Raw genomic sequence first — 24,508 nt, forward strand, 5'->3', positions numbered from 1 at the left:
TGGAGCCTTGCCAAGATAGTGCATTCCTGATTTCCTTTTATACTACCCACATCCTTTTCTTCAGCACAACAGAATTTAGTGTCTTGTTTTGAAATTGAAAATTTAATGTTTGTGAAAAGGTGAAAGTTTATTTTTAATTTATCAGTGTAAAAGCATACATGCACATACTTTAAATCTATTATAGCAGGAGCTGCAGCTCCTGCTAAAACTCAAGGTTTCATAACAGTTTTCATTATAACCCCCTTTATCAATTGATTATAACTGGCTGAAATTTTCAGTGCATGATCTTTGTGCTACAGTGAGTGTTCTGAAAGCTTGAACAGAAATGGCTCATCTGTGGAGAAGGAGACAGGGTAAAATACTTCCCATTACAGAGGTCCTGTGTTTAGCAGTCTGTAGTCCAAATTGCCTGAGTTGGGAAAACCAAAATTAATAATAGGAATAGTGCTAACCAATAGAAAGTAAGTTTCTGTTGAAACTTGTCCTTGATTTGACAGGGCCTTGTATGTGAATTGTGGTCCAGAAACCAAGCTCTTTACCCCCACAAAAATCACGTTGCCCTCATTGTTGCAAAGAGAAACACCCAAATGTAAACCGTGGAAATTTGATAGAGTGATGTCTACTTCATTCTTTGCAGATGGAACACAGTAGCCCCAAGCTCTTGCTTGTCCATTCCTTTTAGTGGGGTGTTCCTTCTTCAATCTGATGATACAAATGTTGGTGTCAACATTTAATACTGTCATTCTGGTCAATTTTAAACCCCATTTAATGTGTTTGGGTTTGGGCAATAAACTGCCTTTTCACAGCTTCAGTTTGGGTGACAAATGCAGCACTATCCCAGACCTATTGCTGAAACCTCTTGCTTCTTCCTCTGCTCTTTTTTCCATTAATTCTATAATGTAATTGTACATTTTCATTGCAATATTTTGCAGTACTCTAAAAATGAGGCAATATAAAATCAAACTTGAAAGTACAGTATCCCTCTATCTGATATTCTCTCCCTCAGTCCCATTTGATTCAGTAAGAGCTGTTTCCGGGGGAAAAAATTCTAGACTGTACAGAGCCTACATCCTGCTGCAATAGATTCCATGGAATCCAGTGTTCTTGCTGCAGAACATAGGTGTAGTTTACTATAGAATACATGGCGGTCTGTGTTATGACTTTCTGAAGATCACATGCTGTGCATAGTATATCTTGGAGTATTTTCCTAAGCTTAAACTTTTTAGTTCAAGAATGCTGCACATGTGAGAGAGGCCATTTTAGCTGGATTGGGAAAAGTGTGCTGGAAATGACAGGTTTATGAGGGCTGCTGCACACTGTGGTTTGCAGGAAGAGGCCTCTTTAGTTCACCATCAGAGTTTGTAATGAATTTTATCTGTAAAACTGAGAGTATATCAGTAATTAACTTTTGTCTGAGTATTTCTCTCCTTGGAAATGAAGACTGAACAAAAACTTGAACGTAAATAGTATAAAACAAGCCAAACCCATCAAAATTCAGTTCTTAAAGTTAGCTAACCCACAATACTACTCTCCTGAACACAGCCTCTGGACTCATTCCCAGATCTCTTCCTCGGAGACCTCCTGGATTCAGACTACTTCCCTCACGCTCTTGCTGAATTTAGTCAGAATACCTCTGACTTAGTATCCACTCCTTTCCCTCAGCCTGTCCAGCTATGTACCCAAATTGACTGCCCCGCATTAGCCTCTTTCTAGCCGATCTTCTAACTGTGGACTCTGCACCCTCCACAAAGTTCAGGGCATGCAGATGAGGGGATGTGTAATGGATGTGAGCTACATGATTCATTAATATTAAGGGTTTGATTATATAAACAACATTAGTTAAATATTGGTATGCTTACTATGTGTATTGGAGGAAGCCAACATAAGCTGTCTATACAAGGTGGGAAAAAGAACAAAGGCCTCAGATATTTCTTCACAAACACGTAAGGGAACATACTAGAAGCATTCATGCGGATGACCCACCTCCAATTCCTTTTGGAGCTCTCACAAACTAGTGTATTTAGGGGGGAGGATTCCCAGCTTGTAAACACATGAGAACCAAAAAACCTGAGGAACCTGAGACAGAGCTGCTGGGTGAGATAAGTGTCCTCCTCTAGGGAGGGGGCAATGGTTGTTGGGCATTGCTGATGAGAAGCTGTTCTCACCGACCCTGAACCCCAGGGGTCTGGAGTAAAGAGGGAACTGACTAGGGTCTCTGTGATGAGATGACAAGCCTCTGAGTAAGATAGACCTGTGTATAGCAGGGTGGATAAAAATAATGATTTAAAAAAAAAATAAAAACAAAAACAGATTTTTTTACTTAAATTGCTTTTTTTCCCTCAAAGCATTTTATCCAAAACCCCCCCCCCCCCCCGCACACCTATCTAAAGATATAGTTTTAATTAAGATCCATTATAGCTCAAAGATATCTTCTCATGGAATAGGGATTATAAAGTCTAATTCTATAGTATGAGACAATACATTAATGTAATGAATTTCAATAGTTCATGGGTTAGGGACCCAATCTTATGGGGTTCCACAAGCTTCTGTATAGATTTAGATTAATCTTTCTATCTACCCAATGGGTCTCAGTCTAGAAGAAACCATCAGAGATGCTTAGTTTTGCGGTTCTCAAATCGTGGATTTGTGTCTCCCAGAGGTAACATGCTTGTTAACAGTAAAAATGTTTTAAAATAAATAAATATATAGAGGTGAGAAATAACAGACCTCAACTCTATTGTCCCTCTGCAAATTTGTGTACACAGAGTCAATCCCTTACCTCTCTCTCTAAAAGTGCAAAGTTTCAAAAAGTTCAATGACTAGAAGATTGTTGGGGGCGGAATAGATCTGGACAATGAGAAGTCTGTAGATAAATGTTAGAAGTGAGGGATATATGCTTTTTTGTCAAAATATTATGTTTGCTCTTGAAGAAAAAAATCCAGAATACTTTTACGTTGTTGTTTTTTAGTTAAATAGAACAACTTAAATGTCTGTCTGGTGGTGGTCTCCTCCTAATACAGAATGGCAAGAAAATCCTCCAGATATTAATGATAGTTCACCTCCCAATGACTTCATAAATATCTGCCTCAATTACCTTTGGTAAATGAAATCACCAAACAATAATTAGTTTTACAGCTATATCAGAAAATGAATCTGAAAAGTTTTCAAAATAAATCACTGTTTAAAAATGTATAGTGTGTGGCTTCTAAAAATGAAACCTACATCTCTATCTCTGAGTTGCGAAGAATATGTAGTAAGGTTATAACCAACAAGAATACACTTTTATGTAGAAAACCATGATGAAACAAAGTCTTCCTGACTAGTGATTGAAATCATGATTTCAATCAATTTTGGTTGAAATCAAATCTACCCTGGTGTATAGACTTTAAAATTCTTTGTTTTCTCTTCCTTTTATACTTTGTTCCAACTGTGGTAAATATTTGGAGAAGGCTGTCTGGTCACTAATTACTAAGGTTAAGTTTTTGTCACAGATATTTTTTAATAAAAGTCACTGGCAATAATGAAAAATTCATAGAAGCCTGTGACCTGTGCTTGACTCTTACTAAAAATATCCATGACAAAATGGGTAGCCTGGGCAGATGCTGGGACGGGGAGGGGGAAGGGCTGGGAGCTCCAGGGTCCCCGCCCCCTGCTGGTGGCCAGGAGCTGCCAGGGGTCCCCCCAGCCAGGAGCAGTGGTGGGGAGCTGTGGAGATCCCCCCCTGCCTCAAGCAGTGGCCAGGAGCCCCCACAGCTGCCTGCCGCCACAGGCGGCAGGGGACCCTGTAGCTCCCAGATGGCTGAAGTCGCAGAGGTCTTTGGAAGTCACGGATTCCAGGACTAAATCGCAGCCTTACTAACTACCACTGGTTATGGCATCTAAAGGGAAGAATTGCCGGTACCTAAGCCAGTCTGACCTGCTGAGAAATCACTGTTGATATACAGGGAGCAGTAGTCCAGGATCTGGGCTTGAGTGAGAGAGTTGTGTGATTCCACCCCATGGAGGTAGACATAAGGCCTCAGACCTTAGACTCGCAGTGGGTCTCAAACTTTTGTACTGGTGACCCCTTTTCACATAGCAAGCCTCTCCAACCCCGCCCCCCATAAATTAAAAACACTTTAAAATATATTTAACACCATTATAAATGCTGGAGGCAAAGCAGGGTTTGGGGTAGAGGCTGCAAGCTCGTGGACCCCCCCATGTAATACCACATGACTCCCTGAGTGGTCCTGACCCCCAGTTTGAGAATCCCTGCCTTGGACCTATTTCAGAGGTCCAGCAAGTCCTGTAATTAACCAGATAAACCTAAGAAAACACTTTCAAGGGTGTTAGTTTTGCAAAAAGGCCTCTTTTTTGTGTTTGAATAAAGAAGACTGCAGTAGCCCTGTGAGAGTGGAGCCTCAAACACTTAAGTTTTAGAGGACCTATCCAGGTGATGATGAGGTCAATCTAGCTTAGACTTTAAGCAGGGCCAATGGATAATGTCCCTTCAACTGTAAGGGTTTCTATGAAGCAGGCTGGAGCAGTTTTCAATGTGCCTTTCTTCCCATTTGTTCCCTTCCTAGGAGCATGCAGAGCAGTCAAAGACCTGTAATAAGACTTAAAATGTATGCATCTGTAGCACTAGCAAGTAACATTGCTATAGGTTATCTGAGGCAGGCAGAGTAGATCGGACCTGCTGTCCAAGGTCCATTTGGAAACACAGATCCAGCTTCCTTCTAGTTAACAGCTTTTCTTGTAAGTTATGTAGGCAAGGTCCTATCTGCATTCTCACCATTCACAAAAAAGCCCATTATCAAGGCCAGGTTAAAGTACTGGAATGCATGTTGTGTGTGGGTTGTGACCAAAGACCAGATTTCAGATTCTGTTTTTGTAAGGAAATCTGTACCTCTGGGCTGGCCTATTTCTTTACTTAATGCTGGTATGTGCCTTTACTTAATTGAGAAGGTGGATTGCCTGCTTAACAGGATTCCTCTGAGCAGCAGAAAGAACTGTGCTCCTTCTCGCCAGAAAATCAAGAGTATAGATTTGGAAATTCCAGCACGTGTTCTTCATTATCTTATGAAGAGCTCCCTAAATGGCTTTATTATCAATGACCTTAACCCTTCATCCTGAAGGTCTTAAAGCGAGGGCAGTGGTTCTCAACAGTAGCCCTGGGGTTCAGAGGTCTTTCAGGGGGTACATCAACTCAGCTAGATATTTGCCTAGTTTTATGTAGACTTTAGTAAAAAGTACTAGTGAAGTCAGTACAAACTAAAATTTCATACAGACAAAATGAGAAAGTAAGCAATTTTTCAGTAATAGTGTGCTATGACACTGTATTGTCTGATTTTGTAAGCAAGTAGTTTTTTAAATGAGGTGAAACATGGGGGTCTAAGACAAATCGGACTTCTGAAAGGGGTACAGTAGTCAAGAAAGGTTGAGAACCACTGCGCTAAGGAGTACTTTCCATTTGAGCGTCAGTGCTGCATTTCTTGAGGACTGCAAGAAACTCCCCCCCCCCCCCGAATCTGTTTTTCCCCCCACTCACTCAATCTGACTGATTCATCAGCTGTTTGTATATTTATATCAAAAGAAGTACCCTTGGAATATGTAAGTCTTCATGACAAACTGTCTCTGGAATAAGAGAACTAAGGGCACAACTGATATATAAAAAACCATGCATAATGAAAACATAATATCATATGAATGCAGAGAGAGTTATCAAATTCAGCTAGTGAGTTTGCAATCTACTACTTGAGCTGAGACAGACTGCAGAGAAAATCTGCCAGGAGGCAACGTGGATAAACTTTTTTAACACGTTTTTTCTGGGCATTACAAGATGGTTAAACTCATTGAAAACATTTGCCTGGAGGCTGCACTTTGCTGTAGCAGACCACTAATTGTTGCTCAATCTCTCCTAGTAGGCAAAGTGAAAGACTGACTTCCTGTTCCATTTTTTTCTCTCTCCTTTCCATTTATGATACCTTTTATTATTAGTTAATTAAGGAATTCACTGCCAGATGTATTCTTATGGGGGGAGAAATTTGGCTTGCCTTTCAAACGTCCTGTCTTGAGGAGAGGGGTGTCAAGCATATGACCTAGTTGATGAATTTGTGGCCTCCATGACACATTCAGGTTTTCTAGAATTGCAGCTTTCGCTTAAAAATAAATAAATTTCTATTCCCTCATGGTTGCAATGCAAAATCCCTTCCAAATGTGAACAGGGTGTAAACAGACCCTATCTCCCTAAGTTTGCAGATAAACTGTTACATTTGCTGTAATGGTTCTGAACTGTTCTGCTCTCTATTGCTCATTGGAGCCTCAGCTCTAAAACGCAGTGGTGACACTTCACTGTCAAAATTGACTACTGAATTGCTGCACATTCTAGTGCATGGAATAAGAAAGCGTGACAGTGACGCCCTTAGGGAGATGAGAATTGAGTGGTGTTGGTGGGAAGGAGATGCAGACAGTCAATCATAGGGAAAGAAACAGAATTCTGGGGAAAGAAGAGAGCAGAAACAGAAGTAGTGGTGGCTTGAGGGAAGCAGGTTTTTGTCACTGAGTAATGGAGAATTACAGTAGAGGACTGGATAATATATACTTTTTAGTTATTACATAAAGCCTTGTTTTCTCTTTGCAAACCTCCCACCAACATCATCTGAGGAATTTGTGGAGTCCTGAACTTGGATCCTCTCCCACAGACCATAATGAAACAGTAAATCTAGCTCTCTGCACCTGGGATGTTTAGCAGCTAACTTTCCTATTTTTCTTTTTGAGTGAAGAGGTCCTATAGCTGGCCCTTGTTGTTATGGAACTATTGATTAATTTTTACTTAGCTTGATGCACTTTTGAAAGCAGTTACCAAGAGATGCGGCCTGGAGGAAGGTCTTAAACGGGGATGCTCTTTGCTTTCTGTAGCAGGAGGAGCAACCCAGCTGTTCAGAATTACTAGCTCATCGTGTAGAAATCAGCCGCTAATTCAAAATTTCTTCCTTAACTGAGTGAGTAGACTCTGAACCTGAACAGCTACATTTTCATAAGTTTTTTGCAAGCTTGATGTGTTTTTTTTAAAAAACACGTTTTATCAGAGTAAAATTTAAATCTAAGCTGCTTTCTACTTTTGATGCAATTTGTGTCCAACTTTAGTGAAAATGGAAAACTTTCACTTGGTGGTTTTCACATACTAGTGTAATACTGCAGTTTTTCTTTTTGGGGAATGAGGAGGAATCAAATACTCAAGACTTGGCCTCTATCATAACTTGTATCCAAAAGAGCTTAGTTATTAGATGTCTCAAAGTACCAACCAATATTTTTGAACTAAATAGTTTGAGGTGGTGGTTTTATTGAAGTCACTAATGTTCAAGACTAGCACAGAAATGGCCCACAATTTGGGAAGAATGAAGCTTTCCTGGCCTCTGGCTTTATTTAATAGTGCACATATCTTTATTTTATAACCAAACTGCTGTTGGTGTGGTGTGTTTTTTTGTTTTTTTAGACTTATTCTGGACTGTTCTGCGTAGTCATAAATCCCTACAAGAACCTCCCAATTTATTCGGAAAATATCATTGAGATGTACAGAGGGAAGAAACGTCACGAAATGCCACCACACATTTATGCAATATCTGAATCTGCATATAGATGCATGTTGCAAGGTAAGAACTATTTAAATATTATTTTGTTATAAATAGCTGAAATTGTTTAATGCACTTAATTTTAGGCTCTCTATTGTCACACTAAAGGTCTGCTTTCTAATAAATATAGAAATCTTTAAACTTTTTAAAGAGAGATTTTTGGGGGGGGGGCAATTTGGAACAGTGAGTGACCTTTAAGAGTATGACTCTATGGTGTGTTTTCTTCTTGACTTTCAAAGTACCTGCCAGTTTGCTGCTGTGACTGAATGATAGACTTTGTAATTAGTGGCGTAATAGTAAACTTAAAGGGGAAATGGCTTCCTTCAGAACGAAGTAGTAATGACATTTGGGACATAAAAGAGGTGCTGATACACTAGGGAACATGTACTTCCAGAGGCACCAAAATAAAAATTAAAAGGTGTGCAGCAAAACTAAACTAAGTGGTTTCAGAAACAATTGCTAAATGGGTACATTCAGACTGCTTTCTGGACTCCTGTTTTAATGTTGTCACTGCACGCTATACTGAGGTTTCTCAGTGGCTAAAATTTATTTTTATATACACGTGTACGCATAGGGTAGTTGTAGCCTTGTCGGTCCCCGGATATTAGAGACACAAGGTGGGGTGAGGCAATATCTCTTATTGGACCAACTTCTGTTGGAGAGAGAAACAAGCTTACAGAGCTCTTCTTCAGGTCTGGGAAAGCTAAATGCAGACCTGAAGAAGAGCTCTGTAAGCTTGTTTCTCTCCAACAGAAGTTGGTCCAATATATTGCCTCACCCCACCTTGTTCCCTGTGCCGATGAGAGGGATTCTAATGCTGGGGTAGGTACTCCACTCCACTCCCCAAGAGGTGGTAGCTAGATCAGCAGGAGAAGTCTCCCATTGACATAGCATTATCTATGCGGAAGGTTACGTTGGTTTAACTGTGCTGCTCAGGGTGTGTGGATTTTTCACAATAATAGGTCAACAGTAACCACATTTGCAGGTGGGAGAAGGGGGAGGGAGATGCTGTATTGTCTAAGGCCTAATTACTTAAGCTGAAGTTTTTTACCCAATAAGAGTCTCCAAGATGAATTTAAAGACTAACACTTAGACTGCATTTAAGACAATAAGGATAACAAAACATAGCTCTAGATCAGCGGTACTCAAACCTCTTCATGTTTTAGCTTACTTCAAAGGTGTGTACGCATGTGGTTTTTTTGTCTGTCTGTTTTTTGGCCATATCTCCTCATCCCAATCTTGGTTCCACATCGCCATGATGACCATAGTTTTGGTCCACATAAATGTCCTAGAATAGTGAGGCAAGATGAAGATACAGCAACTCCTCACTTAACGTCATCCCAGTTAACGTTTGTTTTTATTAGGTTGCTGATCTATTAGAGAACATACTTGTTTAAAGTCGCATAATGTTCCCTTATAAGGTTGTTTGGCTTGCGCCATTCTGCCCAAAAAAGCGCATGTCCTTCACTTCTCACAGGTTTCTGTACAGATTAAATTTAAATAATCTTTCTATCTACCCAATGGGACTCAGTGTTCAGTCTAGAACAGTGGTTCTCAACTCTGGTCCACCGCTTGTTCAGGGAAGGCCCGACAGGCTGGGCTGGTTTGTTTACCTGCTGTGTCCGCAGGTTCGGCCGATCGCGGCCCCGACTAGCCGCGGTTCGCTGCTCTAGGCCAATGGGTGCTGTGGGAAGGGTGGCCAGCACGTTCCTTGGCCTATGCTGCTTTCTGCAGCTCCTATTGGCCTGGAACGGCGAACCGCGTCCAGTGGGAGTTGCAATCGGCCAAACCTGCAGACGTGGCAGGTAAACAAACCGGCCCAGCCCGTCGGGCTTTCCCTGAACAAGCTGTGGACCAGAGTTGAGAACCACTGGTCTAGAAGATACCATCAGAGATGCTTAGTTTTGCAGTTCTCAAACTGGATTTTTGTCTCCAGAGGTAACATGCCTGTTAACAGCAAAAATGTTTTAAAATAAATAATAGAGGTGAGAAATAACACAGACCTCAAACTCTATTGTCGCTCTGCAAATTTGTGTACACAGAGTCAATCCCTTACCTCTCTCTCTAAAAGTGCAAAGTTTCAAAAAGTTCAATGACTAGAAGATTGTTGGGGGCGTAATAGATCTGGACAAGAAGTCTGCAGATAAATGTGAGAAGCAAGGGACACATACTTTTTTTGTTAAAATATATTTGCTGTTGAAGGAAAAAAACCATAATACTTAACGTGACTTCATAAATATCTTCCTCAATTACCTTTTGAAATGAAATCACCAAACAATCATTCATTTTCTGATATAGCTGTAAAACTAATCTGAAAAGTTTTTTCAAAATAAATAAATGTTTAAAAATGTAGGTTTCATTTTTAGAAGGTACACACTATACATCTATCTCTGAGTTGTGAAGAATGTGTTTAAGGTTATAACAGCCAACAAGAATGCACTTTTATGTAGAAAACCATGATTAAATAGTCTTCCTGACTAGTGATTTAAATCAAATCCACCCTGATCGGTCTTGGCTCCTCCTCTGACATACAGATACATCTTATCATTAAGGTATAGGTGAGTGCCGTGGGCCTTGGCTCTTGGAGCTCTGTGATTTTTAGAATCTTAAGCTTTCACTTCAGAGGATCGCAGAACAAACAGGTGACAATTGTTAGTCATGTTGCTTAATGCACTACTTGAAAGTGCCCAGATGTTATGATCATAAGCATGGTATAATCTGTATAGGATAGGAACATTATTTGAAAATTTTGGGGCCTACACTTTTTGGAGAGAGAGTTCATCTAGTTCAGAGCGTCATCCCTCTTAGGAGGAAATGTGAGCTTCAATAAAAAGAACTAATATTCAGAGTAGTTAGGTGTTTTCTGAACGAAATCCATGTCTTTTAGTTGCCTCTCAGCAAGTTTCAGGGCAAAGAGGTGTGAAATGTGTATAATCTGTAGCTATTCCTTCTTGGAAGTATTTTGAGTTTACAGCAATTTTGTTAATCTCTGGCTAATCCTGGTTTGAGAAAAGTATTGGTATTTGGTTTTTGCTTGATCCCATTCTGTCTAGTTGTAGCAGTAACTTTGCTATTTTGTTACCTTCCCTATAATGGTGGGATGATTATTACTTGTTTTGCCACCAATTGAACCCATTGCAATGGAAAAGAAGTCAACACAGAAAGGCCTAGTCTACACTATACCAGCCATCTTTTTCTAGCTATACCAGCAAACCTTCCTAGCATAGAGGCAGCTCCTACGAGCAACATTGTGTTTTTGCCAATATAGCTTATACTAGTTCCCTAAATAAAATAAACTAGAGCAGGAAAAGCACTTACTAGTTTGAATTGCCATACCTCCTAGGAGCCCTAGTCATGGATATTATACTGGCTGAAGCCCTAGTGCAGATGCTGTGAAACTGGCTAAAAAACAGTGCTGAGAACAATGAGGTCCTGGTGCTCGACTAGGGCTCCTAGGAGGTATGGTAATTCAAACTAGTAAGTGCTTTTCCTGCTCTAGTTTATTTTATTCAGGGAACTGGTATAAGCTATATTTGCAAAGCACTTTTGCTCATTGGGGCTGTCTCTATGCTCGGCAGGTTTGCTGGTACCAGCAGACTTTATTTTTCTATTATAGATTGCTTCTTGTCCCAACTAAGGTCTAATGTCAAAAAGGTCTAAAGTCTCACAAGGATATGGAGACAATTGTTTGTCTTGGTTCCAAATTGCAGTAATTGTTTTAGCTCCGCCTCCTCAGTTTGAGTATTGACAGGAGGTGTCATCTGTTTGCAAACAAAAATGGTTATGGGAATCTTGCTTTTTGGGATGTAAACTAGCCTTAAAATTCTGGGATTAGTGAATATAGGTTTCCATTCAGTTGGTTCTAAAACCAAAGAGGAGGATATTTGACATGAATGATAAAACCAAAGTAGATGGTTCTTATGGGAATAAAATGTGCGCGCGCTCTCTCTCTCTGCCACACACACAGTTCAGCTCCAAGTCTCTCTCTCTCTTTTTTTTTTTTTTTTTTTTTTTTTTTTGGACAATTTAGTCAATTAAAATTTTCAGCTAAAGGAAGAAAATACGCAGGAACTAGGATGCCTTTCTTCCCCCCCCCCCCCCCCCCCTTGCATTACCAACGTCTGAAGATGTTCAGAAATTGTATTAAAATCTGGATTGTACATACAGGTGAGATGCCTTACTTCCTCCTCCTGCAGTAGATTCTGAAGTTAGCCATACCTCACTGGCCACTTTGCTTGCAAATGCCCTTACAATTGCTGATTTCCAAGGCAGTTGTATCAGATCCATGTGCAAGACCCAAATGGGGGATTATACAGACCTAAACTGTAACATTAAACAATTCTCTTTTTGTTTTAAGATCGGTCTTTCTGTCGTGCAAATTGAGCCTTCGTTTCAAAATTAATATGATGGGAGAACTGCTTGGGACATTCTGGTTTCGTGTCCTAGAATCAGATTAAAAGTTCGCTTGTGTTCAACTTTATGCTTCGCAAACTATGTTCTCTTTAAATGCAAGTGTTAGGGCTCAAGAGTTTAAATAAACAATTGGGGCTTAAATTCCAAAATATCTCTGGTTCAGATTTTAAAAATTAAGGTGTGTTGTGGATTTTTTTTTTGTTTTCCCCCTAACAAAATTTAACACTGCTTGATCATCTGAATAATCATTCATTGTCTTGCCTAATGCTGGAAAGACTCCATTTTGTTAAACTCAGAATATAAACTGGAAACTGCATTGCACAATGACAGCTCTCTTGTATAGCTGGCAGTTAGCAGTGCTGCTGTCAAACGGCTTCTGTATTCTTCTCCTATTAATGTATTTCCTGTTTAGAAGGACCTTAAGTACTGCACTCTGCACGGGTCAACTCTTGTGATGCCCTGCTGAAAGAAGGAAACTGGGTTGAAATCGATACACTTGAGAATCTCTCTCTTCCCCTCCCCTTGTGCTTATAAAGCAAAAAGGTCCATTCAAATAATAGAAATGTAGGACCCAAAGGGACCTCAGTAGGTCATCTTTTTCTGGTCCTCTGTGCTGAGGCAGGACTAAGTATTATTGAGACCATCCCTAACCAGTGTTTGTCTAACCTACCTTTAAAAAGCTCCAGTGATGGCTATTTCCTACTGAGGTTATGGAATCTGTTCCAGTGCTAAACTACCCTTACATGTAAGAACTTTTTGCTAATTTCTAACCTAAATCTCCCTTGCTGCTATTTAAGCCCGTTACTTTTTGTCTTGTCTTCCGTGGCTAAGGAACAATTTATCTCCCCTCTATAATACCCTTTTACCTACTTGAAGACTTATTATGTGCCCCTCAGTCTTCTCATCTCTAGACTAAACAAACCCAGTTTTTCAATCTTTTCTTGTAGTTCGTGTTTTCTAGACCCTTAATCACTTTTGTGGCTCTTCTTTGGATTTTCTCCAGTTTGTCCACATCTTTCCCAAAGTGTGGTGCCCGGAACTGGACTCAGTGCTCCAGTTGAGGCCTTTTCAGTGATGAGTAGAGTGGAAAAATTGCTACTTGTCTTGCTTAGAAAACTCCTGTTAATACATCCCAGAATGACGTTGACTTTTTTTTTGGCAACAGTATTAATGTTGACTCATATTTAGTTTGATGCATTATAACCTCCAGATGCTTTTCCGCAGTGCCCCTTCCTAGGCAGTCATTTCCCATTTTGTGCAATTGGTTATTCCTTCCTAAGTGTAGTGCTTTGCATTTGTCCTTTATTGACTTTCATCCTGGTTTTTATTTCAGACCATTTCTACAGTTTGTCTAGATCATTTTGAATCCTAATCCTGTCTTCCAAAGCACTTGCAACCCCTCCCAGCTTGCTACTGGCTACAGACTTTCATTATACTTTCTATGCTGTTATCCAAATCATTTATGAGGATATTGAACCGGACCCAGCACAGATCCCCTTGGAACCCCACTCAATATGCCCTTCCTGCTTGACACTGGATGTGCATCACATTGGCTTAGTCTACTAGGACAAGACCCTATTCCCAAGTGCTTTAATGAAACATGTTGTAGATTTAGAAAAGCATTTTGGTAATTGCCATCACTCTGGAGCCTGGTAAAAAGAATGCCCAGGATCTGTAAACCCCCAAATTCCTGGTGAGACACGATGGAACAGTCAACTTGCCTGGAAACGTATATTAAAAATCACATTATGTCAGGATTGAGAGTGTTCATGAGGCAGAACTTCAGTGAATCTTCAGTCTTTTCAAACTGCAGATACATCCATTCAAAACGGAGGCATAGGCTTGGTCTAACCACTATATCGAAGTTGGTCTTTTGCTGCAGAATGTGTGTGGCCAAATGGACTTGGATTGGTAGTCTGCATCTCTGCATGCCTCTGATTGCATAATGCTTTAAGCCTACAACAGTGTGCATTATTTTCATATAGTTTTGATTTCTGAAAACTGAAATATGAGTTATGACCTATAGAACTTCCCTGAGGAAATACTGAACCAAAATGATTGGACACTCTGGTGGTCAATATTATAATTACATATTAGTGTTACACCCACTGTGGTTTTATGTTGAATTAAAGGTTGTACAAATCTCCAAATTTATGTAACTAAAACGAAGTGTAATATGATGTGCATTAATGAAACAGTTTTTAAAATAGCAAAATGTCTCAAATTGGGACTAAACTATTTTTTTTCCCCATGGTGGTAAAAAAAAAAAAAAAAAAAACCTGTAAAAACCACCTCTGGTAAACCATGCCATCCTGCAAGGCAGGAGAATCCATCTACAGGATGTTTTTCTAAAATACCAGTCATACCACTAGAAACTAGCAGACTTGGTTTCACATGACTGTTATGGTGCTGAATCAGGCATTACTGTGGTCAAAGCTCTTAAATAAACATTTCTCCCAATATGAAGAGGAACTAACTGAAAGCATGAAACTGGCAGATAAAAATCTTATTGCAATTTTTGAAAAAATGTGTAGCTTGAACAGTTGGTATTAAAAACAGTTGTTCGGAGTCTTATATAGGGGACTGTTGGAATGCAAACCTGGAGGAGGGGAAACTCTCTGTCCTGGAATAAACAGAGGAATACTACAAATAGACTCCTTTACTAGACAAATTTTATTAGTGTGTTACAGGAAAATTCGTTGTTCACTATGTGGAAAAGAAGTTGGGCTCAGTTGGCTACTCCTGAGGGGCCAGCAGTTGAATCCTCTCCATGCAATGTCAGCCTTGTCCCTGCCCAGCCTTGATTTTCTTTTTGCTTTACCCTACTGTTAAAGACTGAGGTTGGGGGGAGGAGGTTGTACAGGTTAAGTAGAGAGACAGCTGCCAAGGAGTCCAAGTTGTTGGGTTTTTCCTTTGCTCAACAGAGGGCCTCTGGTGTAGAAGCAGCAGCCAGGGCAGAATAAACTGAAGATTCTTTTTATTCCCTAGGTGCCCTAACCAAGAATCGGGAAGGAGAAAAGTCACACTGTACTTTACAAACAACTAGTCATCAAACCCTGTATATAATCTCAGTAACAAAACAGTTCAAACTTCTCATACCACGAAGCTGTATTTATAGGCTACAACTGAAGAAACACTTTTAGGATTAATGGTTGCTCCATTCCCATCAACTAGGTAACAAAGCTCAAGAATATTCTGTCTTGGGGAATACCGAAAAGAATTGCCATTTTCAAAATGGCTTCAAGCCAAAAGCTGCCCTAGCAAGAGTAGCTAGTGTCTCCTGACTGCATAGTGGGCTGCCATCTTCTTTGAAAGGAGCTTAGTTGTGAATCATGGGAAGTGATGGCCATTTTAAAAGAGGGCATTTTAGCTGATGGCAACCTGTGGCCTCAGTCTGATTTAAGAACAATGGGAGGTGGTAGTCATTTTGAAAGATGGCAATCCTTTGTGATGCTCTCTGAAAGAGAAGACTTCTATAAAAGGATGAAATATAAAGTTCGGAAAAATAGTGGCAAAAAATGACCATAATCCTAAATATTTTTCGAAACTATTTGTTGTACTGTGGCTATTCTACAGGGGGAAGAAGGGAATCCCCAAACTGTATATTTTACAGTCTGAAGTCTAATTCTTCCTTCAAACTGAAGAATTTTACATGAATCTTCCCTAAGCCATCTTAGCCAACTACAAGAGACTAACTGCATTGGAATGTCATTTTGAACCTTTCAATAATAAAATAGATTATGAAAATCTACAAGGATTGTAAAACGTCTACTGTCAGAAGTTGAAGGTTTTACAACTCTTCTTTTAGAATAGATTTTAACAATCTGTTGTTGTGCTGATGTCCAACTACCATTGCTTTAAGCATGCAGTAGGAATCTATCAGGATTTACCTAAATTAAATTTTGAAATTGTCAATTTTTCTCATTTTAAAGGGAAAACGTAGCTGTACGATCAATTACTTGATTTCAGAGTTCTAGTGAATAAATACTACTTTACAAGTAAAGAATTTATAATACAGATGTTAAACAAGTCACATACTCGAGCTCCAGCTGGAAGCTTGCAGCTGTTTTGCAGACATGCCATTTTGTGGCATAAGATCTGTACAATAGTAGAGCAAAAATGCATTCTTCTGTATTGTGCTTTAAGTTTACTGAAAATTCCCCAGAAAACTAATCTAAACACTAGTTTAGATTGTAAAATCAAAATAGTAAATCGCAACTTTGATTTTTATGATTTTGAGTTGAGATTCTTTTAGAACAGTGAGTAATGTGTAATAGGTAGGCTGGCAGAATTTTTTCCCTTAAATACATTTTGGAGCAGCAAATTTAATTAATCTTGCCGCTGTTATGTGTAGTTTTAAAAAACAAATGCCTTCTTTGTATAGCCTTTGCTATTGAAACACTAAAGACTACTGTACAACTGAGTACTGTAGTTACCAACAAATTGCTGTCTGTAGCGAAAAGAATGTCAAACTGGAAAGTGCTTCACTTATTTTAGAACTGAAAGATACTTGCCCTTCGCTCACTGGTAAATGAGTAACAGAACTGGTGTCCATTCAGTTTTTTTTTCTAAAAGAACTAATAAAATAGTGTTCAGATTTTAGTGGCGTCTCTTCTTTGTTAGTCTTGTTTTGGCACATGGATTTAGCTACTGAAATCACAGGAAATACACAAGTCTTTATCTAGCCATTGTGGGAAGCTTTGTAAATTTCAGAAACTTCTAATCTCTTAATTGTCAGTACAAACTAATGAAATTCTAGAGTATCTGTGACCGTGTGCTCAAGTCTGTATAAGAATTTCTGTTTCTTGTGGGATTCTGTAACTCTCCTTCTTGGCAGCACAACTACCTTTTTCAATTTTTTTGCATCAAAATGGCTATAACACAAGTTCAGTGTCTGGTCTCTTTCCCTGAAGTTAATACTCTTGTTGGTGACAGCAGCAGGAGTATGACTAGTATCAGTTTTCACTACAGAAAGAGGAAGATCTTTAGCTATAAGCATTCTACTCTGTGCAGACATTCAAATTGTCCTATACATATTTAATACCTCGCATCTCTGCCTTCCATAAAATGACATCAAAAAGTATTGCTAAATTGTAGCATTTGACTTCTTCTTGTGGCTAACTTACTCAATACACTTGCAATATATCTTTTTCTGTGTAATAGAAACCACTGCCTTGTTGAAAGCTTTTTAAAGAATATCTGGATTGATTTATTCAGCTGGGAAAAATAGTAACATGCCTCATACCATCATGGTGATATTTATTTGAGACTAATCTAAAATAGGATGCATTTAAAATGGCTCCAAGAATTTCTCATTGAGCTAGTTGTGGTGGTACATGGTAGTTGTTGGTGTCTGGACGCTTTCCACAATCCTTTGAGAGGGCAGTTAACTTTAAAGATTACTGAACTGTACTTTTTAATGAGGAACAGAAGTAGCTGATTAGAAATTCTGGCCTTCAACCATTCTCTGCTCTAATGACTGCTTCTTGGAGCAGCTTGTCCTGGAATCCACAAGGGGAGAGGCAATTCTTGATTTAGTTCTAAATGGAACACAGTCTGGTCCAGGAGGTGAATATAGCTGAACCGCTCAGTAATAGCGACCATAAAATGTAATTAAATTTAACATCCTTATAGGGGGGAAAATGCCAAATAACGCCCCCTCAGTAGCATTTACTTCAAAAAAAGGAACTACACAAAAATGAGGAAGCTAGTTAAACAGAAATTCAAAGGACCAGTCACAAGGGAGAAATGCCTGCAGACTGCATGGAGAAAACCTTTAAAAACACCATCCTAGAGGCTCAACCCAAATGCCCCCTCCCCACCCCCAAACAGTAAGAGGACTAAAAATAGCCACCATGGGTAAACAGCAGAGTAAAAAGAGATGGCTAGAGGCAAAAAGGCATCCTATAGAAATCGGAAGTAATTTCTTAATGAGGAAAATAGAAAGGAGCATAAAGCTTCCCAAGAGTCAGTAGGGCCAGGCCACTGGAGGAATGAGGTGCTGATGAAGCATTAAGGAAGACAAGGCTATTGGGGAAGAAGCTAAATGAATTCTTTGTACAGGTCTTCACTGCAGAAGATATGGGTGAGATTCCCCCCACATCTGGACCATTATTTTTAGGTGACATATCTGAGGAACTGTCCCGGATTGAGATCTCAATAGAAGAGGTTTTGGAAAAAAAATTGATAAATTAAACTAAGAAGTCACCAGGACCAGAAGATACTCACCCAAGAATTGTAAAGGAATGCAAATATGAAATTGAAGAACTAATAACTAGGGTATGTAACCTATTACTGAAATCTGCTTCTGTACCAGATCACTAGAGGATATCTAATGCAATGACATTTTTTTTAAGGCATTACAGCGGTGATCCTGGCAACTACAGGCTGGTAAGACTAACTTCACTGCCAGGCAAATTGGTTGACAAGAACATAATTATCAGACACATAGATGAATCTAATATGTTGGGGAAGAGTCAACATGGCTTTCGTAATAGGAAATCATGATTTCCCATCTATTGGAATTCTTCTGAGGGAGTCAGCAAACATGTGGACAAGGGTGATTCGGTGGATATAGTGTACTTGGACTTTCAGAAAGTATTTGATAGGATCCCTCACCAAAAGCTCTTAAGCAAAGCAAAGAGCCATGGGATAAGAGGGAAGGTCTTCTCATGGATCAGTAACTGGTTAAAAGACAGGAAACAAAGGGTAGGAATAAATGGTCAGTTTTCAGAATGGAGACTGGTAAATAGCTGTGTCCCCCAAGGATCTCTACTTGGACCTTTTGCTATTCAGCATATTCGTAAATGATTTGGAAAAAGGGGTAAATAGCGAGAGGGCAAAATTTGCAGACAATAAAAATACTCAAGATAGTTAAGTCCAAAGTTGACTGCAGAGAGTTAAAGGGATCTCACTAAACTGGGTGACTAGGCACCAAAATGGCAGATGAAATTCAGTGTGAAGTGCAAAGTAATGCACATTAAAAAATATAATCTCAACTATCCATACAAAATTATGGGGTCTAAATTAGCTGTTCCCACTCAAGAAGGAGATCTTGAAGTCATTGTGGATAGTTCTTTGAAAACATCCACTCCATATGGAGCAGCAATCAAAAAAGAGAAGTGTTAGGCACCAAAAGATATACTGGAATTAGGGAAGGTGCAGAGAAGGGCAACAAAAATTATTGGGGGTATAGTACAACTTCCATGATGGGAAAGATTAAAAAGACTGGGACCGGTCACTTCAGAAAAGGGACGACTGAGGGATTTTGGGGGGGGGAGGGGGGTAGGATAGAGGTCTATAAAAACACGAGCACTATAAAGAAAGTGAATAGCGAAATGTTGTTTTCTCCTTCACATAACAAATGAATCAGGGGTCACCCAATGAAATGAATAGTCAGAAGGTTTAAAACAAAAGGAAGTACTTCACACAATGTACAGTCAACCTGTGGAACTAGTTGCCAGGGGATGCTGTAAAGGCCAAAACTGTGTTTGAACTGGATTAAAAAAATTCATGGAGGATATGGCTGTCAGCCAAGATGGTCAGGGATCCAACCCCATGCGCCGGGTGTCCCTAAACTTCTGATTGCCAGAAACTGGGACTGGACCACAGGGGATGTGGATCACTTAAAATTGCCCTGTTCTGTTTGTTCCCTCTGAAGCATCTGGCGCTGTCCACTGTCAGACAACAAAAAGAAAAAGAGTACTTGTGGCACCTTAGAGACTAACCAATTTATCTGAGCATAAGCTCACTTCATCGGATGCATACAGGATACTGGGCTAGATGTACCGGTGATATCATTCAGTATGACCATTCTTATGCTTCTGCTAATTAACATACAAATCTGTGCAGAGACCTTTTCTGATCTGTAACTGTTCCAGAATATCTTGTTTCTCCATGGCTCACCCATGTAGCCAGAATACTGAAAATATTAAGGCTAGTCACAATGGGTGCAGGAGCACTTCCAGTATGGTTAGTGATTTCCCTCTATTTATTTATTTATTTGACCAAAGGCAATTGGGTCCCAGTCCTGCAAGAGCATGTGTGGCCAACTCTAAATACAAGTAGTCCCACAATTACCAAACTTAGTGAGTGTCTGCAGGATTGGGCCTGTAATTTCAAAGTATGCCTCACATGGTCACTTGGTAAAGGTCATGTTCCTTGTTGGATAATACACACAGGTCCTGTTTGGATCCATGAGGAATGGTTGGAAGAAGGGCTATCCTATGGATCTGTTTTTGTGCATCTGATGTTGCTTTTAATACTGAATATTCTGCCTTCACTTTAATGTTTGCTGCTGGTACACTGAATATGGCTAGAATTAGAGAAAGCTATTATCTCCCATCCCAACCTGCTACAAACAGTACATAAGAATTATTCTTGCAAACAAGTTGGCACTGCTCCATCCTCTTCTACTGGAATTATTCAATGGGGGTAGCAAAGAACCAAATACAAGGAGACACTAAATACTGTATTTAGCACCTCAAGAGCTCTTTAAATCATGTGTATTTCAACCATTGTCAGGAGTATTGTCCTGGATTTTAAATTGAAGCTTTGTCTTTACAACCACCCTTGTACTTGGTGTGGGAGGTGTTTTCTTTAAGAAGCCTTTGTATTATGTACAGGCTTCTACTTTTGCAAGCAGTGAAGCAAAGGAATGGGTCCTGATGCATAGAATGGAAGCCAGAAGAGAACTGGTTTAGGAAAACCAGCAGCTGCTATATATTGTGGTATCATTGAACATTTTTAAGCCTGCTTTTCACCACCCCAGACAAAAAATAAAAATCTTCCTGTCGCATGAAATGTTGCATGCATGACATATACCAATTTTTTAGGAAGTCTGAAGTAAATCAGGCAGATATTTTCAAGTAGTGCTTTCACATCTTCAATTTTGTTTTGTCTTTTTTTTTTTTTTTCAAAACTCAGATTTCATAGCTTAAAGGCTTCAAAGTTCTTTCATGCTTATCCCCAGTGAAAACTATCAGTTTTATTTTGTGTGGACATCTAGTGATTTACTGTGTTTCTAACCAACCCAACACTGGAAAATCCACATCCTGATTTTGGGGTTTGAACATTTTCCCCTGTATACAGAAATACATTTATACCTACATGCTGAAACTTTTCATACAGTGCGAAGAAAAGCCACATGCTTCTACAATTGCAGATAATACTTTAATGTACAAACCACTCTCTGTATATAGCAGACAAGCAATCAAGTTCAATCAGATTAGACTGGTGCTTGTTTTTACTTTTCAACCTTAAGGAGTCACTTAGCTTTAAATCTAGGGCAAGTGTCCCTGGTTAACTTCTTGGTTTTGGTTTGAGCTTCTTTAGGTAGGGGACAGCAATTTGCAGAGCCTGACGGCCTGTGTAGTAGCCTCCCAATCCAGTAAACCTTGACTGAGATGCGCAAGTAGGTCTGCGAAAACTGCTGACTAGTCCAGTACCTAGTCTGACTCTTTCCAAAAGCAGTTTAGGGGTGTCTCACCATCTTTTGTCTCATGGAAAATAGATATGAAAGATAAACAATAGCTTTTTGGATTACCTCTTAACAGTCTTTTGCAGATAGCCCTGTGTATTATGGATCCTCTAATTACAGTTTTGAAATGGGTCTCTTACCCCTAATGACTTGCAATATACATCTGGGCTTCCTAAATCTCTGAGTAGCATACATTTTATTGCAGGAAGGCAATAAATCTATAACTCAAATATTCAAATGAAAGTCCTCCCCCCCCCCCCCCCTTTCCCCTTTCCCCCTTGCTTGCAGGTGGGCAGGCTGTTATGAAAAAAGTTCCAGGAACCCTTTTTGGATTCTTGTGTTTGTGTATATCCTAGCTGAGTAACAGAGAAAACAGGTCAACTGATCCCTCGTGCCCAAGTCTCTTGTCTTTAGAGGAGACAGCTGGCTATTCTGCTTCAGTACTTGTAATGGTACTAGCTGGTACATGAGAGCTTTATAAAATTAGTTTATATGATTTGGGTAGTGTCACGGTTCCTTCCCCACTCTGAACTCTTGGGTACAGATGTGGGGACCTGCATGAAAACCTCCTAAGCTTACTTTTACCAGCTTAGGTTAAAACTTCCCCAAGGTACAGACTATTTTACCCTTTGCCCTTGGACTTCCACTGCCACCACCAAACATTTATCTGGGTTTATTTTTATTGGGAAAGCGTTGTTTGGAAACATCTTTCCCCCCAAAATCCTCCCAACCCTTGCACCCCACTTCCTGGGGAAGGTTTGGTAAAAATCCTCACCAATTTGCATAGATGACCACAGACCCAAACCCTTGGATCTTAAGAACAATGAAAAAGCATTCAGTTTTCCTACAAGAAGACTTCTAATAAAAGTAAAAAAGAATCACCTCTGTAAAATCAGGATGGTAAATACCTTACAGGGTAATTAGATTCAGAACATAGAGAATCCCTCTAGGCAAAACCTGAAGTTACAAAAAGACACACAGACAGGAATATTCATTCTATTCAGCACAACTCAACTTCTCAGCCATTTAAAGAAATCGTAATCTAACGCATATCTAGCTAGATTACTTACTAAGTTCGAAGACTCCATTCCTGTTCTGTCCCCGGCAAAAGCATCACACAGACCCTTTTGTTTTTCTCCCTCTTCCCAGCTTTTGAAAGTATCTTGTCTCCTCATTGGTCATTTTGGTCAGGTGCCAGCGAGGTTATCCTAGCTTCTTAACCCTTTACAGGTGAAAGGATTTTTCCTCTGACCAGGAGGGATTTTAAAGGTATTTACCCTTCCCTTTATATTTATGACAGGTAGGATGACTAGTGTTTTTATTTCATATTCCTCCATACTCAGTAGAATCTTGGAGTCCAGCTCCTAAAATCGCTGGGCAAAACTATCCAAACCCAACAAATTTTTACTTTGCTTCTTACAGCAGATAAGAAGACATAGCTGAGTTTATACTGTGATACATGGTTTTTTTTTGTTTTTTTTAAATGGGATGTCTAAACTTCAAATCCATTAAATGAAATCATTGGATTCTAGGGGAAAGTGCGGAGGAGAGATGGCAGGAAGGGAGGAATCGGGTGCTTCACAGCAACATAATTGTCCTCCTGCCTATCCACCTTTAGTGCTTCAAGTCTAGAACTGCTCTCCTAGAGAGAACAGCAGTTATCAGTTGCTATTTGATGCCTTTTTCTGGGTCCTCCTAGTTAGTGTCATGCATGGCCAACAATTCATAAAGATCTCAAAAGTTTAAAGAATGTCACTTGACTTTTCTGTCCTTTTAAAAAAAAAAAAAAAAAGGGGGGGGGGGGGCCTTGACCCTTGAAACATGATATTTGCCTTATTCTGGAAGGATCAGGGTTATATCCCTTAGTCTTGAACCTTATGTTCAAACAAAATAAGGTTGACTTGTTTGCAGTGGAATTCATGATTATTACTAAGGATATGATTTAGTCATGGAGGTCACAGCAGTCATGGATTCTGTGACTCTACTGGACCTCTGTGACTTCTCTGGCTTCAGCTGGGACTGTGCACCCCTGCCCTGCAGATGGGGCTGGAGCTGGGTCTCTGCTCCTCGCTCCCCTGCCCTGCAGCTGGGTCTGGAGCCAGGACTGTGTGCCACCCACTCACCCTCCCCCACGTGGCTTCTCTTGGGGCTGGAGCTGTGCACTGCCCTCTGGAGCCACAGACAAAGCCATGCGCCCCTGCCTTGGGGCTCTGGCCAGGGTTGCAGCTGTGCACGCACCCTTGTGGCTGCATCCGGAGCTGTGCACCCATGGCTGGCTCCAAAGCTGGTGCTATGTGAGCTCGCTCCCCCTCCTATGGTGGTGGGGGTCTAGTTGTCATTCATGCATTGGCCCCCCCCCCCTCCCCCCCCCCCCCCCAGCTCTGCTCCCTGGTTATTTTTAGTAAAGCCACACACAGGTCACAGGCTCCTTGCCTGTGACCTGTCCATGATAAAATCTTAACCTTAACAATTATCCATAAAAATAAAAAAACCTACTGAAATTCCCTCATGAGTTTGCAGTAGATGACTACCAGTTATTCAGTGATCATTATGCAGATAGCTATAGAACCAGTTTGAGAGAGAGCTGTGTGGGGTGGTTTCATAGGCATAAGGAGATGCTGAGCTTACTGAAAAAGTTGGGGGGAGGGGGAGGAGTTCTTTAACTAACTGAAAGACCAGAAAAAACTTTACATATATGTGAAGTATACTTTAACATCTCTTCTGAAAAATAAGGACCATATATTGAAATGCAGGATGTAAAGATGCTGTAACTTACAAGAGAACCAGTCACAGTTTATAGTGCATGTCCTTCAGGCATTCTTTTCAATGCACAGTAGTGTATGTTGTGTGCTGAGCAATATCATGTTGCACAATTCAGTTCTGTTCTATGTCTTGCTAGGCGTCCCGTTGGCAACTCTCTCTTCTGAATAAACTGAATTAAGACAGCACTTATGAGCTTACATGTTCACAAGAAAAAGCTGTAGATGGGAATTACCATATTGGC

The 24,508-nt window shown here is 40.0% G+C and overlaps 1 protein-coding gene across 3 annotated transcripts in view; it reads left to right on the forward strand.

The window, feature by feature from the left end:
• The window catches only part of MYH10 (myosin heavy chain 10), a 135,675-nt gene that overhangs the window by 14,809 nt on the left and 96,358 nt on the right, over positions 1-24,508 (forward strand). For all 3 annotated transcript variants that reach the window (XM_043527745.1, XM_037914430.2, XM_037914433.2), the window contains exon 3: positions 7,478-7,634. In XM_043527745.1, coding sequence (XP_043383680.1) covers positions 7,478-7,634 — 157 coding nt within the window. The remainder of the gene's footprint in view (positions 1-7,477; positions 7,635-24,508) is intronic.

This window comes from Chelonia mydas, chromosome 14, assembly GCF_015237465.2.
Source record: "Chelonia mydas isolate rCheMyd1 chromosome 14, rCheMyd1.pri.v2, whole genome shotgun sequence".
NCBI lineage: Eukaryota > Metazoa > Chordata > Testudines > Cheloniidae > Chelonia > Chelonia mydas.